General features: G+C 36.5%; 1 protein-coding gene across 2 annotated transcripts in view; it reads right to left on the bottom strand.

The window, feature by feature from the left end:
• Nucleotides 1-11314, bottom strand: part of LOC111441839 (enhancer of mRNA-decapping protein 4-like) — a 13262-nt gene extending 1948 nt beyond the window's left edge. The window contains exons 1-12 of one of the 2 annotated variants that reach the window (XM_023078999.1): nt 11241-11314; nt 10164-11082; nt 6172-6221; nt 5812-5968; nt 5462-5680; nt 4965-5093; nt 3082-4689; nt 2490-2849; nt 2291-2410; nt 1995-2165; nt 1192-1356; nt 993-1118 (exon numbers count right to left, since the gene is read on the bottom strand). In XM_023078999.1, coding sequence (XP_022934767.1) covers nt 993-1118; nt 1192-1356; nt 1995-2165; nt 2291-2410; nt 2490-2849; nt 3082-4689; nt 4965-5093; nt 5462-5680; nt 5812-5968; nt 6172-6221; nt 10164-10985 — 3927 coding nt within the window. In that variant the 5' untranslated portion in view covers nt 10986-11082; nt 11241-11314. Of the gene's footprint in view, nt 1-992; nt 1119-1191; nt 1357-1994; nt 2166-2290; nt 2411-2489; nt 2850-3081; nt 4690-4964; nt 5094-5461; nt 5681-5811; nt 5969-6171; nt 6222-10163; nt 11083-11240 lie in introns of those variants that run through there. The other variant, XM_023078990.1, reaches the window with a different exon arrangement.
• Nucleotides 11315-12910: the final 1596 nt, after the last annotated feature.

Genomic DNA, 12910 nt, shown 5'->3' with positions numbered 1-12910 from the left:
TTTTTTTTTTTTTTTTTTTTTTTTTTTTTTTTGGTAGTACATCTGCATCTATTAAGGAGCAGATTGGTGAGAACTTTTAATTTAATTATTTTATGATATGATGGATTTGTGATGAACTACATGTTCCCTCCTTAATTCCACCCCTGCTTCTAAGAGTCGAGGTACAAAATATACCCAAAATTATGAAGCTGCACACCAAGCATCATGTCATATGCTACAGTTCGCATATTAAATATATGAATGTTCACACTGGATTAAAGATTAAATTACAATTTATCTAATCCGTCCTTGAACTTTAAAAAGTACCTAATAAATCCTTAAAACTTTCAATTTTTGTTTCTAATCGAACCCTAAACTTTTATGTCAAATAGGTGCTTCAACTTTCAAATTATATCCAACATATTTAACATCTTTTATATTAACAAGTCTCTTAGGCCTAAAATTGAATTTTATGTCGAATAGAATATTAAACTTTAGATATACAAAGTTTAAAAATGTTAAAGTCAATAACCTATTAGACACAAAATTGAAACTCAATAACTTATTAGACACAACATTCAAAGTTTGTTATTAGAAACCTTTTAAAGTTCGAGGACCTACAAAATAGAAAATTAAATATTCAACCCCGTTTTGACATAAATTTAAAAATTCAAAAACTAAATTTATAATTTAGACACAGTAATAAATATGGAAGTCAACTAATTAAGGGATAGCAAGAAAAATGATTCATCCTTCGTAAAGCTTGAAAGGCCTATACAGTCCTGAAACTGCATTTCCAGATCAGAAAGAGGGTGGCCGTTCAACATGGTACTGAAGATCGATGTGATAGGAAAGGAAGATAAATAAATCTTCGAAGATAACACTAGAAGAATGAAGGACAAACACAAGAAAAGTTGGAAAATGAAGAAAAATATATTATCACAACCACCAAGTTCACTTGTGCATGGACATGAAAACACATGCATGCAAAAATCAGTCATACCATAAATTACCTGAGAACATAACCAAGAGACAATGTTCACATCACTTCTCTGTAAAGCAGTGGTGAATGCTTCCTCATATTTCCTTTCTGATAACATTCTTGACAGTTCTTTTGTAGGATCCAAAGGAACCTCGACCTAAAGAATATGTTGAGAATACATCAGATCAGAAGTAGGGGAAATACAAAGAAGAAAAGAGAAGAATGTAAACCTTCTCATGGTGAGCACCCAATGGTCCATTGCTTAGCTGGGTAACCAATGGATTTATTGAACTAGCATTTGCTCCTGCAGTTGCAAGGGCTATCAGTTTTCTTTGGCCTTCAGCCAATTCTCCACTCAAGGTCTGTGCCATTGCTGATGCTGAATTTATAGAATCCTGTATTCCATGCTTTAATTAATTAGTAGGTGGAAAACAACAAAGAATGATTAATAAAATTACCAGACGCTATGGTGAATATAGGTGTCAAATCATGCTAATCAAATACCATCACCTTCAACCTTCAAATATGCCTAATAATTTAATTTAGGTCAAGCCAGATACAAGAAATTCTAAAGAATCTAAAAGAAATCCACCATCCAGATATGCAAGAGAATTTAAAATCAAGGTGTGGCCTCGTCTAAATTCCAAAATGCAACCACTTTTACGTTCAGCGTGAACCTACAAAAACAGGCTTAATCTATAATAATCACAAATCTAGAACAGATCCTGCAAGCAAAGCAAAAGAATATTTAAGGCTAGACATGAAACTCGGAAATTTACTCTCTAAAATCCATCCATCCTTTGGAAACTAAATACCAATTAATTTACAGAACAAAACCATATAAGGAAGACAACTATGTCACACTGCTCCAAAGTTTTAAAAGCATCGTGACATAACTTGATCACCACATTCTTAAGAAAGAAGGCAGTAAGATGAAACATGAGCTTCGCCCCAATAAAAAGGTGAAACAAAGAATAATAACTGGGAGTAAATCTAATATATTCTATCAAGAGTTTCAGCACAGCAATTGTACCCTCAAAGTGAGTGCCAATGGAGAATGTGAAGAGTCAAAGTGCTGCTGAGCTACAGCTGAATGTTCAACCAGTCCTTTCTGAAAAGTAGAATCTACTTGCTCAAACATGGTTTTGCACGACATTTCGAAGGCAGGAATTACCGATGCTTCAAAACTAGATTTTAATGCATCCTGCATAAGAAGATTGTTACTCAAACCAAAACTCTCAACATCCAAGAGGTGCAAAGAAATCTTATCAATCAGTTCTAATAGATGCAGAACAACTAAAGAAAAAGTGACGTCGAAAATAGGTAAACCTGCAGAGCTTGCTTGCCAGAGGTTTGAAACTGCGCTTGAATTTGCCTAGCAACGGTAGCTTCAAGTTTTGAATTAACAGATTTCTCTAGTTGATTCACTGCCTTATCACCTACTCCTCTCTACATCACATAAGGCATGAATAAGGTCCATGATGAAAATGACAGGAGACGAAGAGAAGACATGCTAACAAATTCAAACCTGGAATGAATCAGTGATGGCAGAAGAAATTGTTTTCTCAATAGCTGGTGTTAATGTGCGAACCATAGCAGGTCCAATGGCAGCCATTTCCTTCTTCAAAGCTTTCTCTAAAAAGGCAGGCAAGTCCTTGTTCACAAAATTTGCAACTAGACTTGTTATCTTTTGTGTACTATCTCTCATCAATTTCTCATTTTTAGCATTTTCTTCCTGCATCCGAGCCCACAATGCATCATTATTCGCTTTCAAGGCCTTCTCCATGCTTCTACTAAGAGCTGCCTCCAGCCGTTTACCTTCTTTGGTCACTGGAACTGCAAGCGTCATCTGCATTTGCTTTTGCATTTCTTTCTGAGTGTTCATTATCTACACAAAATAACAAGAAATAATTAATAGAATAAAATCAGACAGGCAAAGAGCCATGCAAAATGCAATCAACCATCTCAGATAGTGATAAAATGATCAGAAAGGAATTACTCCCTCAGCAAGTATCATGAAATTACTAAATTTAAGTCGATCATAGAATCAAACATTTTCTTTTATAGAGATGAAAAGATAAAATTGACAACTTCATTCTCAAAAATCTACCAACAATAACCTGATTCAACGTATCTTGGATGGCCAGAAAAGGAGACATCGCAGCTTCAGGTGGGGGAAGGCTTGAACTACCACAAGGTTCAGTGGAAGATTCATTAGAATTGAAAGCACTTGGAGATGGGGAAACCAAGCCTAAGCCTTGCGAGTTCTTCCCTTTGTTCTTTTTCCCCTTTGTATTAGGTGTTGTGATTTGCGGAGTCATTGATATAGATGAATCAGAAACCTTATCAGACACATCTTTGGCTGATGTTCTATCTCCCTCACCAGCTTGGGAACCTACCTCTGTGTCCATTATATTAGCATCAACTTGTAGGGCTTCCTCAATGATATAACTTTCAGATGATAGTGCACAACACTCTCGGGCCACTTCCATACCAAGATCTGAAGCTTGAGAGCAGAAGTATTTTTCCTTGTTATGCATAGAAAGGTTCTGAGGCTCACCTCTACTACAATATTCACCATTCTGAGAAGATTTCATTTCACCTACCTCTTTAACCTCAAGCTCAGTATCTTCAACATCATCGTTAATAACTACATCCTGTATATTTGTCTCTACCTCACTCTTACCTTCAATGATATTAGGGGTTTCAGAGGAAGAAACAGCCATCAGTATCTCAGAGGGGGTAATCAGATGAGTCGGATGCTTAAACACAGTAGGAGGATTAAGGACATTAGACAAATCTTCCCGTGCAATTTTCTCCTCATTGTTTCTGGACTCATCATCCAAGGAAGACACTTCAGATAAATTTGTGTGTAATCCATCCATTTTTCGGTTGACTGGATAGTCATTACCACGTCGGTCACCAGCATGATCACTAACTGCAGTAATAGCCTCAAAGGCACCCACTGGACTTCTAAAACCAGACAGATTTCTAGACAAGCGAGGGCTCAAAGGAACAGGAGGTGCTGCAGCAGAGACAATGTCTGTGTTACTAGCTACAGGCGACAGTGTAACAGGTTTAGATTCTGTATTTGCAATGGACGCTGCATCTTGAGAAGTGGTGGTTGCAGGATATCTTTCTGCACAGGCACTTTCAGAGCCATTGACTAGCACTGAAACCCTGGGAGTAGAACTGGTAAAGGGTGTCTCAGTTGGTTTGCTCCCAGAAGGAAACAATGCAGCCAGTCCTTCAACACCAGCAGAATCCTGTGAAACATTAGAATCTGCCTTCTCCAACCCCACATTGTCCAACGGTGGGGGTAAGCACTGAGATAAATCTAAAGCATACTGTTGTATAGCCTGTGTTTGTACGCAATAAACCTGGACAATATGTGTTAGACGGTCTAATATTTCACTTGTTCCAGTAAAACTTAAAATGGGCATTGTGACAGTGAACTCTGCTATGTAATCCATCCGTGTCATAGCTGGATTAAGACCATAATCCAAGTGAATTGCATATATAGCATTCTTCTTAGCATTAGCAAGTAAAATAAGGCCCGCTTGAGATAATGCTACAATTTGATTAAAGAAAGCCTCTTCAACTTGACTTTCAGCTGAACTCTTCAACTCCAGGGTCTGGGTGCATTTCCATGATTCAGCATCGCTAGGAAGCAGCCAACCTTCCTCGCTTGCAGATGACCATATTTTCACTTCCCGGTTTAGAGGCCCCTATCAAGAGTTTTAAATGAGAGAGAATGCATTAGGGCAAAAAGGTTTACAGAAAATACATCAAACCAGTCAAATACTGCGAACATGCACAAATAGTGAGTAGAGATAAAGACTTATAATTTTATATTTTCTTCCTTTGTTCAGATAGAAAGTGATTATTCAGCCTTTCACAAACAGTGAGACATCAGGTGCCTATGACTTAGCCTGCCAGACCTCGTGTAAGCACGGAGAACTTTTTCAACTGAATTGAAGGGAGAAGTGCTTATACTACTTACAGCTGTTATGAGTATAATGTGATCGGGTCTGTTTGGAGCAGTCAAGAAAGTAGCTGCATTAACTGGTTGGCCATCATGCGGCCTCAAAACCAGCAAGGGTGATGCCTTGCGATCTTCCCAGATTTTGATCTATAATGTATGTATACACACAATCAGAAAAGAAGGAAGAAGCCATAAACAACAAGTTTTTTTTGAGAGTAAACATACGTGACCATTGTCTTCAATACATGGATGATATAACATATTAATTTCCACCACATGACAGTAAAATATAATATAGAAGAAACTTTGAGCCAAGAAAAGAGAACCCCCTTCCAAAGCATCTACTTGATAGGAAATAAATGCATAGCTAGTGAACTAAAAAGAAAAGGACGATCTTTTTCTTCAGTTATTTATTGCAAATACTTGCTAGTTCCTGCAGGTATTTGCAAAATGAAAACATCACAAAGGTACCCGTCAGTAACCATATTCAGAAATTCATAAGGATTAATACTAACCGTTCCATCCATAGATGCAGAAACCAATCGAGAAGTCATCCACTGGCACATGGATAACTCAGTCACTTCTCCATCATGCTTACCAACAAGCTGAACGCCATCAATCAACTTGTCGAGAGAAAATTTGAGAGGAGCTTCGGCAGAAAAGCTTTCACCCTTCCCAACTTTGGTTGTGTCAATTCTCAGAACAGACTTCCCAAATCCAACTACCAAAACTTCCTATACAAATTCAGACAACATTCATACATGGAGGTTTGAGCAACTGTACAGCGATAATTATAAACCATAACTAAAACTAATTATGAATCCACAGCTCTACATATGGATGCTAGCATTAAAATAATTATTGCCTGTTTATGACAATGCCAGCAAACTCGTGGATGCACAATTTCCTCCTCTCCTTCCATATGAAGGGAGATGACAACTTTCCCAGTGATTTGTGGTTTAGCTTCTTCATCAGGTCCCTCAGAAATCTTCCAAACGTAAACTCGCCCACCTACATCAACACTGTATACAAGAAATATGCCATAACCCAGTAAAAAATCAGAAAAGGAATTCTTGGGGGGTTGAACCCCCTTCCAAGAAGAGAGTTTATAAAAAACAAAATTAAAAAATAATAAATAAATAAAAATAAAAAAAGAACATGGAGAGGGCAAAATAAGAAGGCCAGGCAGAAAAAACAGTTAAATTAGGAGGCAGTGAATAATTACCTAGCCAAAAGATGAACATCTTCTGCAAAGAATGCCATGTCAGTGACCCTCTGCATGAATAAGACATCATTGAAAAATTAAGAGGGAAGGAAGGTGAGTCAAAAAGAGGATATTACTAGTCGAAATTAACCATAACCCATATAAATGATAAGAATGCACACAAATGTAAAATGTAAGGACAATAACAATAATTTCAAAACCGCCCTAGGTTGGCTTGGTGGTCAATAAGGATATAAGTTAGAGACAGACAATTGTCACCTGAAAATAGTCAATGTGGCATGCATGCTAGCCTGGACACTCATGGATGTAAGAATTATCACCTTATTCTACATTGAAATGCGATTCTAAGAGAATGCTAGAGAGACATTTTAATCATATGTGGACTATAGTATAAAACAGACTGCACTTATATGAAGCCAAAGGAAGATAATTGGAAAACATACCAAGTATCAAGCATTGCTGTTTAAGACTCTCAAAAATGCTATGCCATAATAGATGGTGAATTGTAGATTCACTAGCTCTCCAATACCATTGTTGGACCACTTAAAGGTTCTATTCTTCATTTTACAAAGGACAAGATAGTGTACAGATCACCGAGAAGGGACTTCATGGGAGTTGTGGTTGATGTAGGCTTGTGGCTTAACAGTTAACAGCTAAAGGGGGTTGTAATTAGGAATGGGAGAGGAAAAATGTTTAACGGCTAAACAATAATCGCACAAGTTAGATCAAAAAAACTATGGAGGGTGGAGTGTTCTGGCCTGCTAATAAGCAAAAATTCTGATGGATCATTCTAGGCAAGTGAGGCCAATGATGGGTTACTAGATTACATAGAGAAAGCAGCTTGAATATGGATAACAGTCACAAGGAACAGTATAGTGAACCTTTTCACTAGTTGCATTAAAAAGACACAAAGAAAACTAGTGAGCAAAACAATAACCTTTTCACTAGGGAAAGAAAGAAAGAACACAAAGAAAACTAGTGAGCAAAACAAAGAAAACCAGTGGCCCCAAAAGAAACTAAAGAAAGCCAAAGAAAACTAATCACAATGCTATAATCAGCCAAACAAAACCGCACAGAAAACTGAAAATAAAAAGCGAGAACAACTGAACTTCGAGCAGCAACAAGGAACCAAAGACCAAGAATATCAAGAAGCCGAACTTCAAAATCGAAAACAACCAAGAGGCAAACAAAGAGCCTGAAGCCGCAAGACAAGAAAAAGAAAACTTTTCAGCGAGCACAAAAGCACTGATCCAAAGACCTTGAGAAAGAAACAACTTTGCAACAAACCAATGATAGGAAACTGCAATAAATAATATTAAGCCCGACAACGAATGTCATTCACAAAAGTAGGAATTTCATGCAACTCAAGGCCACAAGCTGCAATAAGAGAATCAAATTTGCTTGGAACTAAGGAAAGATGAAGAGCAGACTCGTTATCACAACCCTGAAATGAAGAAACTAAAGCTTCTGAAATAAAGAAGACTTGTTATTAATGATGGGCAAGACAGACTCCACACTACTCACATTGACCTCTGAATTGGCTTACAAAACCTCAATATCAAAAGGAGAATTAAAAAAAATTGAAGGATCTTTTGCAGAATGAATGACACCTTTGGTGAATAAAGGATTAGAAAAATCTGTAAAGATGACTTGATGGCTGCCAAAGTTGAGACTAGAGACACGAGGAGGAGATGATTTTTTACCAGAGGAAACCACAAGACCTATAACCCTTTTCTTCAAGAATATCTGAGTCGTCATTAGGGAACACAACACACTTTTTCCGAGAAGAATAACTTAGGAAAAGCCTCAATATCCCCCTCACTGGTTGGCAATGCAGATACGCAAAGAGAGATGGATAGGTAACCCAATCCATCGACTTCCAAAACACAAACCCTAAATTTCAAAGCAATCAAAATGGGCTCAATAAATGCCCTATCTCCTGACTCAACAAATTCTACCACACCATCAACAGGAAGCACATCAGAAAATGGAACAGTACCATCACCATAAAAGGGCAAAGGAGCTTGCCAAGGTGACCTTTCATCTTCAGTTACCATATTAATACAAAAGGGGTTCAAAAAATCACTAAAGTTCAAAATTCTTCCAAAAGATTGCAAAAGGGAAGAGGGATCAATAGATGTTATATCTCCAAACCTAGGAAAAGTGGTCCTAAAGAATGTGAGTGTCAAGTGTCAATTATCTCCAATTTGCAAATGAAACTCTTCTTTATCACTCCCTTCTATAAACATAAGATTTGTAATTTATTCAAGATTGTAAAGAGCTTCAAGGAAGCCACTAGTTTGAGATCAATTTACAGAAATCAACTTCTTGGAGAATTAATATGAGCATAGGCCGCTAGTTTGAAAGGTTTTCACCGGTGTTCTCTTTATAAACTATTTTATAATCTCTTTGAAAGTTATTTGTATGAATTGGGAAGTCTTTTATATTTCATAATTCTGCTTTTTATTTTCTTTTTATCTCCCTTGGGAGTTTGTATCATTGAACACTCTCGTTTCATGGACACAATGACAATTTTGTTTCTTACTAAAAACAGTGGGCAAAGAAGGTTGCTATGGTGGCTAACTATTCTTCTCCTACTTTTAGGTGCATAGCCTCTCAACTGGGACTACCTTTGAGGGAAATCAACAAACAAGAAATTTTTTTTACCTTAGTTTTTGAAAAAAACTAAAAAGAATCATTTTAAACTAGATGAAAATTCTCACATCTAAAGAAGAAAGACTTACATCAATCAGAGTCATCCTTACTAGCTTTCCGACTTATTACTTATCCGTTTTTGAGGTTCCTAGCTGCATCATCAAAGAGATTGATAAGATTTTTAAAAATCTCATCAAGCAAGGGGCAAATTTGGGCTATTATTCCCTTGACAAGTTGAATATTGTTGCTCACATTGCTCTTCCTCTAAAATCAGCCTACAAAAGGTTCCACCACATAGGAAATATGACTAGAAGAAAATGACCATATTCCCACAAATGTCTTTGAGGCACTCCTTGAAGGTTTACTCCCAATGGCATGAAATGATAAAAAGTGAAAGTTCGGTAAATATTTTGGATCATTGGTTGCCAAGAGAAACAGGGCTAGAAGCTCCAATCCTCAGATGCAAATATCAAAATTCCTTGTCAATTTAGCAAACAATGTCACTTTCAACGGTAAAGGAGATATAGTTACGTTTGGGGTAGAGTGAAGACAATAGGATCCTGGTGAGGTCTCAAGTGACAACTTCCCCACAGATGTGTGATATTATAAGCCTATAACAGAAAGTCAAATCACATTTGCTGGACAAGTGTTAGGATCAATACTCAAAACGCTTGGTATCTAATATTGAGGAAACTTAAAAGAAGAGGAGGCTGAGGATTGTACAGCAACAGTTCTTGTAGAGATGAAGGTAAATGCTATATCGAGTAGTGATGAAGATAAAATCATCTGGAAGTTGGAACCTTCACGAAGCTTTTTCCTGAAAATCTCCTCCAGAAGTTTGCTATGACTAATACCTCTCCTAAGAAATGGAGAAGGCTCTTCGATAATACAAATTTCCAAGGAAGATAAAGAGCCCTCCTTCAGACCACTTTGGCTTACTGCCTCTAGAGCTATTCTGTGAGTGGCAAGCTCGAAAGAAATAGGATGTTATTTACAAAGATTATGAAGATACTTCAAACGTTATGAAAAATATAGCTTCTGCAGCTTCTTTCGGAGCTCTTGGTCAAACCATTTTGTATCTATGTATTCTATTTAACTCCAATTGGAGCCCTTCTCGTGAGCTCCTGCAGGTTGCCTTTTGGTAAAACCTCCATACATCAAATGAAATTCTTGTTTCCACAGCAAAAATTAACAAGTAACTATTATAATGAGCCAAGTATTAGGATGCGAAACAATGACTAATAAAAAAAACAACAAAAAGATACCCAACTAAGCAGAGACAAAAAACAAAGAAATTCATTCAAATTAAAAGAAGAACAAAAAGTTGTAAGCCAAACCTTCTCATGGCCACGAAACAATGATCTTAGCGCAGTATTGATATTAAGAACTCGAATGTTCCCTTGTTTCAAACCATAGCATATATATGTCTTGTTGACCGCAATTTGACGCCCCAACACAAGCTGAGGATCTGAACCATACTTGGTTATTGGCGTGACTTCGAGCTGTGGCTGGATCTCTCCTTGCAACCGAACGTTCACATCATACACCACATGATCACCAACCAAATGCCGCCCTTTAGGAAGCTTACTGCTGGGCATTCGAACCGGCCCAGTAGGAGAAATGCCAGGATTGACCCCCTGCATCATTGGAATGGTAGTCATGATGGGAACGTTAGGAGGTGCTGGAGATTCAGGAACGCCCGATGAAGAAGACAGCATCGGAGCAGAAGGCTGAGGAAGTTGATCAAGATTAGAGCCAGGGGCTCTAATCATCGCCATTATCCGAGCACCGGAGCTCTGAGCCGGATTATTCTGAGGAACAACCATATTGACCGGAGGAGGAGAAGGCTGAAGCGGCGGAGTGGGGTAGGAAAGAGACCGCTGATGGTGAAGATTAGAGAACTGGTCCTGCGAGTACGGAACTTGATTGGGATGGTGAGGAGAATGGTAAGGGTGATGAAATGGGGCGTTCTGAAGTGGGTAAGAGAAAGGGCCAGTAGGGGGCGGAAAAGAGGAAGAAGGAGGCGGAAATTGAGGTGAATTCATGAGGGTAGGGTTTTGGGACGTCGGCGTAGGGTTTGTAATGGTGGGTTTAAAGAATTTCTGCACATCAAATGGCGGATTCGCTGGATTTGGGTTTGGATTCCCAGGGGAAGCCATGAAGAATCAGCTCAATTCGGCAAAACCCAGATCTGCAACTCGTGAATTTCAGATCAATCAGGATGATTTTGGGATCAATTTTCGGAGTGGAAAGAATCTGGAAAACAGAAACAGAGAACGATCTGAAAATGAGAGAAAAAAACAAGAAACAAATAGGAGAAATAGAGGTATCGAATCCGGTAATCTTAAGAAACCCAGACAAAAACCAGAAAAAAAAGTGAAGAGCGAAGCACCGGCGAGACCCGAAATATATACCTGATGAAGATGGACATGAAAAAATGATAATGGAAATCCCTTACAAATTTATTTATTTTTTAATTATCTAAAAATATTTAATTTTCTAAGTTCTATTAAATTTATAATTCAAATGTAATTAATCATTTGATTTTTTTAAATTATATTTATTACATACAAAATTAAAAAACTTCTTAAATACTTATTATTTTATTTTGCCCCCAAATAATATTAAAAAAATCGATTCCATACGGCTCTTCTATAATTAATTATTTTCTCCAAATTAAAATAATATTTATTGACGTATGAACTTTTTTCTATATATATTTATCAACAAATATCAAAATCATGCATGAATTAGGACGTTGGAATTAATTTAATAAGTGAAATATTTGAAGGTTAGTTATAACTTTAAAAAAATAAAAATAATTATTAAGTACGGGAGTTTTTGAGATGATAGAAGTTCATTCGACAATAGAATATATTATGAATATGATCCTGATAAGTATTGTACTTTTAATGATATTAATAAGTCGAAATTTTTTGTTCTCGACGACGTAAGTATATATCAATTTCTTATTATAAATAATTTAGAAATAAAATTTTGGGTGGATTTCAATTTATTTAAATTTAAATAAAATAATTAAAAGTTAAGTAATAATTACTCGAGGAATTTATTGAGATAGAATGTGATGGATTTTTATGTAATGTCTTTAACTCCTCTAATGATTGAATCTCGTCTTTAAAGTACTTCTTGTTATGACTCGAATATGTCTCCACATGAAGAATTTGGATAAAATTATTTACAACTATTACAAAATAAATTGTATCAGTAATGTTATAAGGCACCCAATATTACTAATCATACTGTAGATTCTTTAGGTTATTACTGGAATATAATTTTATTGTAGGTTAATTATATATAGTTTAAGATTACACTAATAAATTTAAATTATTATAAATAAAATTATCAAAATTATTATTAAAAATTGAATAGTTAATGGGGAGAGCTTATGACATAATTCAAATAATTTATTAAAAAGTATTTAAGGTGAAACCTCTAACCTATCAAAGTAACTAAAATATCCTCACATACCATCTCCATCGTTGACAATCATCACCTACAAGTAGTGACCAACGATATCGTCCGTCAATTTCTCTGATGACCATCTCTAGCGGCCACCACATACCCACTGATGAAGACCATAGTGCACCCTCCGGTAGCTTTAATAACCATCATTGCAGTATTCATCGACTTGCTACTGTGCACCCACTACTGAAGGTCTTCTGTGAAGATGACTCTGGTGACAACCACACACCCATCATTGACCATGGATGGCAACCACAATTGTTAGACCATCGTGCACCCATTGCTGATGACCATATTTGACGACCACTATTGGTTACCATCACATACCCACCATTAGTGCCCATCTCCAACGACCATTGAGGTGAGAAATTCAATGACATAGTCGACAACAACTCTTGTTACCATCTCCAACGAGTATTGCTAGGGACAACACCAACCAACATCACGGGTGATGGGCAACCGTAATAATTAATTATAGAGTTTGAATATTAATAAAACTTTATAAACTTTATTTTTATAAAATAAAATACTAATAGTTTTTCATCTAAAATTAATTATAAATAATATAAATTAAAAAAAAAAAAAAAAAAAAAAAAAAAAA

This window comes from Cucurbita moschata, unplaced genomic scaffold (assembly GCF_002738365.1).
Source record: "Cucurbita moschata cultivar Rifu unplaced genomic scaffold, Cmos_1.0 Cmo_Scf00001, whole genome shotgun sequence".
NCBI classification, from domain to species: Eukaryota; Viridiplantae; Streptophyta; class Magnoliopsida; order Cucurbitales; family Cucurbitaceae; genus Cucurbita; species Cucurbita moschata.
Note: the sequence above shows the minus strand (reverse complement) of the source record. Positions and strands in the feature narration are given on the sequence as shown.